A 3,930-nucleotide genomic window follows, 5' to 3' on the forward strand; every position below is an offset into this window, starting at 1 on the left:
GCGGGTAAAAAATTCGGAAAATCTTATCTGCTGCGTGCAAAAGGGGAGAAAATAGCTGAAATAAGTAAAAATGAGAAAGGATTGGTAGCTATGTAGTTTGAATTTTCTGTTTCTCTTTGAAAATCGGTGAATTTTCTGAAAAAGCGGAATACTTAATAAAAAAAGTGAAATTTTTAGAAAATCTGAATTTTTGATAAAAAAGCTGAAATTCAAGAGATAAAAGTGAAAAAAGCGGAAATTTGCTAAAAAGAGGAAAAATCCCATCCCTGAATTATACATTATCAATTTTGAAGCTTCAGAAAAGTACTAGTCACTATTAAAATGTAAGTATTTTTTAAAAAACCGGAAAACATTATAAAAAGAACACGAAAATTTTTACCTATCATACCAATCATACTATTCTGAAAAATTCGTGAGTTTTAGAAACAAAACTGATTATTCGCTGAAATCATCATGGAAATTCGCATTGAGACAAACTTGCAACTATAATAATAATACAGTCAAATCTAAAGTTCTGAAGCCGAAAATATATGTTTGGAGCATTACTACTTGCGTCCATGAAGAACTGTTCGTGGCCAATGGCCAGTAGACTCTAATCACTAAGTAGCCATTTTTTTCTCAAGTCAAATGAGTCAGGGACCTATAACAATAGGTCTTTTTCATTTCAAAAGCTACTTTTTTCAACTACTTCTTGTTGGATTAAATTATATTTTTTTTAAAAATTCATGTTAGAAATAATCTATGGCTATAAAAAGTTAATTCCACAATAAAAGTAAAATAAATATGTGACAAATTTAGTTAAACATATTGAATTTAGTTAAGCATACTGAAATATTTGGGGAGGCAAAATACATTTAATGTGTACATTACAACTTTGAAACACTTAAAATGTTAAAGAACTCTCCTTCCGCATGAATTTTTTCATCACAAACTAATTCTGTTTTTCAGAGTCATTCTGCATTGATATAATTTTATCATTAAACAATTTTTAAAAAAAAGTGCTGTTTATTTAATTGAAGTCGCCACTTTTTTTGCTGACTCGCCACAGGGTCTAACCCATTTATTTTCATGTCTAACCCATACCATTAATATAGCTAAGTTTTGATTATTTTTCAATAACTTAACTTATTTATACATAAATAATATTTTGTAATGATTTTTTGAAAAAACATTTTGGCATTCAGCAAATTTCTTTATCCAAATTTTCAATATTCAGCTGATTTTTTTGGCCGGATATTCAGCATTTGGCTAAATCACTGTTCCTTGCGTCCCTAATCTAATATAGGCATTGTGGGAATAGGTTTTTTACGTCTGCCCCAAATAATTAAGTACTCCTTTCACATTAAAAATATAAGAAAATCTACTTACAGTTATATACATAGATGGAGGATGTTGGTATTCTGCAAATCTTGCATTTAAAGCTTCTAAGTTCCCTTTAGTCAGCCTTATCATGCTCTGGATATTTTTCAACTAAATAAAAATAAAATAAAAAGATTTATGACATTTGTTATTTTAACTAAAATAAAGACAATAAATTAACATATTGAGCAAAAAGTTTTGAATATCAAATAAAGAAGTGTGTACTTATTAAATGATAAAGCTAAACCTAACTGACTTTGTTAACCAAACATGTTACCACGTAAAAAAATTAATTGGAAAGATACAGAGATAAGTAATAAATTTTGGGCAAAAATTTTCAAAAATTGGTACCAATATAAATTGTACAAAACTTGATTGTAATGTTATTCAATTATATTAAATAAATTTATAATATTTTTCATTAGTTTTTTTTTCTTCCAAATAATATAAAGCAAAAAACACAATGTATAAAAATATAAATAAAATAATTAGCAAAGATAAGAGTAATTTCATTCAGGTTTAAGGCTACAAACATTATTATGCAGAAAATATAAGATTTACTGCACAAAAATATCCAAAAGATTTATTAAAGTCTCTGTACTTGCTGCATAGAAAAAAATATTTAACTATACTACATATTTTACTCACATTTATTTTTAAATATCAATATCAATAGATATTTCTCAATTCATTGTATTTTTAAAATTACATAAAGACTTAATGAGCAAGTCACATTAATTTACATTTTCCAACTGCAACTTCTTAGCAAGGATCACCAAGATTTGTGTTTTTGCTTGAGTTTTATGTACACTGCCTTAGATTTAAATTTTATGTGCATTACTTAACTTTTTTTGGCATCCTAATTTTGAGGCAGAAAGAGAAATATATAAACAAAACAAGGTATACATTTTAATTGTGTCCAATTCTTCTTGATCAGAGTGAATGTTTTACAAAATATCGCACTCATAAAAATACTTGAAATGGTAATAAATAACTTTGTAAAATATTACAACAATTTGTGTTGTACTAAAACAAAAACGTTTTAAAATCTACAAGGTTTTAATCAACAATGTTTTAAGACTGTGCAGACAAATTTATAAAATTCTCCTAAACAATTATCAGAAACTGAAAAAGGCTAAGCAGATTCAACCCATCTTTAAGGTTTTAAAAATTATAACATTTACAATTAAATTGTTATATTGCAGAAACTTATCATGCTTATTAAACTTTATACTTCAAGTTCATAATAGTTGAAACAATTAAAACAAAGAAGCTATTTCCTTTTTTTTAAAAAAATATATAAAGATGAGAATTCTTATTAAAATTAATAAGTACAATGACAATTTGATAAGAATATTTTTGAGCATTATTTAACTGTTTAGTCTTGTTTACATAAGTAAAATACTATACAAGAATATTTAGATTTGGATAGTTTAAGAAGGAAAAGAATAAAACGACTACAGCACAAAGTCCCATAACCAGACCACCGTTTTCCACAAGTGTCAATTTTCTGGACACTTTTTGACATACAAGAAAACATTTTATTTTTAATGTTTCTATCTATTAAACAATTTCTTTTTAAAAATTTCTTGCTGCTTCTCTAATATCTTGCCTCAATAAGCACACTAAAAGAGTTGCTGAAAAGACTAGAGCTGTTAAAGAGACACAAACTTTAGGAAGAAATAACTGTGTATATAAATGAAGCTGAATATTCATAGTGTTTGAAAAGAACACCAGCAGACAGAATTTGTTTCCGTTTTAAATTACAGAAGCTTTCATTAAAAATCTATATTTTGGAGGCTCTTTTTTAATGTACTTTTATCAAACTAATTGCACTGTTTTTTTTCTCCCACATATTATAAATTAAAAAAAATTGTAACTTTTATCATGAGAAACTTAAAATTGACCCCTGTGGCAGAATTGTTTTTGACTTTCTGCGACTAACCTAACTAGAACCAATATCTTTCTGCAAGATATTTTTATCGTTATAAATGTATGTGTAATGAATTTATAATAATAGATGAAATTCGTGTTTATAAAATAAGTCTACATGCATAGAATAAAACTGTGTAGATTTTTTTTCTTAATTTCATAATATAAGTTTACATTTCTTAATAAGTTTAAATTGTTTAAGTATAAATTTGCATAATTTTCGATAATAACGAAAAGTTATAAATGTATAGATCTGCAGACAAAAATGCTTACTAGAGCATAAATAAAGATTACCCAGAACCTGTAATAAGACAAAACTTATAGAAATAGCTAAGAATGGACAAAAAGATTAAATTTAAAAAACAAGATAACTGAATTTGAAGTATCAGTTTAAAACAGTATCAAAATTAAATTATTAAAGCAGTTTAAAACAGTATGGTTTAATGTTTCATTATAGTAGTTATCCCTGTGGCAGAATTTTTTCTGACTTTCTGCGACAAACCTAATTAGAACCAATATCTTTCTGCAAGATATTTTTATCGTTATAAATGTATGTGTAATGAATTTATAATAATAGATGAAATTCGTGTTTATAAAATAAGTCTACATGCATAGAATAAAACTGTGTAGATTTTTTTT

At 26.1% G+C, this 3,930-nt stretch overlaps 1 protein-coding gene across 4 annotated transcripts in view; it reads right to left on the minus strand.

The window, feature by feature from the left end:
- LOC107445892 (Raf oncogene) overlaps window positions 1-3,930 on the minus strand; it is a 32,097-nt gene that overhangs the window by 23,410 nt on the left and 4,757 nt on the right. For all 4 annotated transcript variants that reach the window (XM_016060379.3, XM_043049930.2, XM_016060381.3 and 1 more), the window contains exon 2: window positions 1,369-1,470. In XM_016060379.3, the coding sequence (XP_015915865.1) occupies window positions 1,369-1,470 (102 nt within the window). The remainder of the gene's footprint in view (window positions 1-1,368; window positions 1,471-3,930) is intronic.

Source organism: Parasteatoda tepidariorum, chromosome 9 (assembly GCF_043381705.1).
Source record: "Parasteatoda tepidariorum isolate YZ-2023 chromosome 9, CAS_Ptep_4.0, whole genome shotgun sequence".
In the NCBI taxonomy this organism is placed as follows: Eukaryota; Metazoa; Arthropoda; class Arachnida; order Araneae; family Theridiidae; genus Parasteatoda; species Parasteatoda tepidariorum.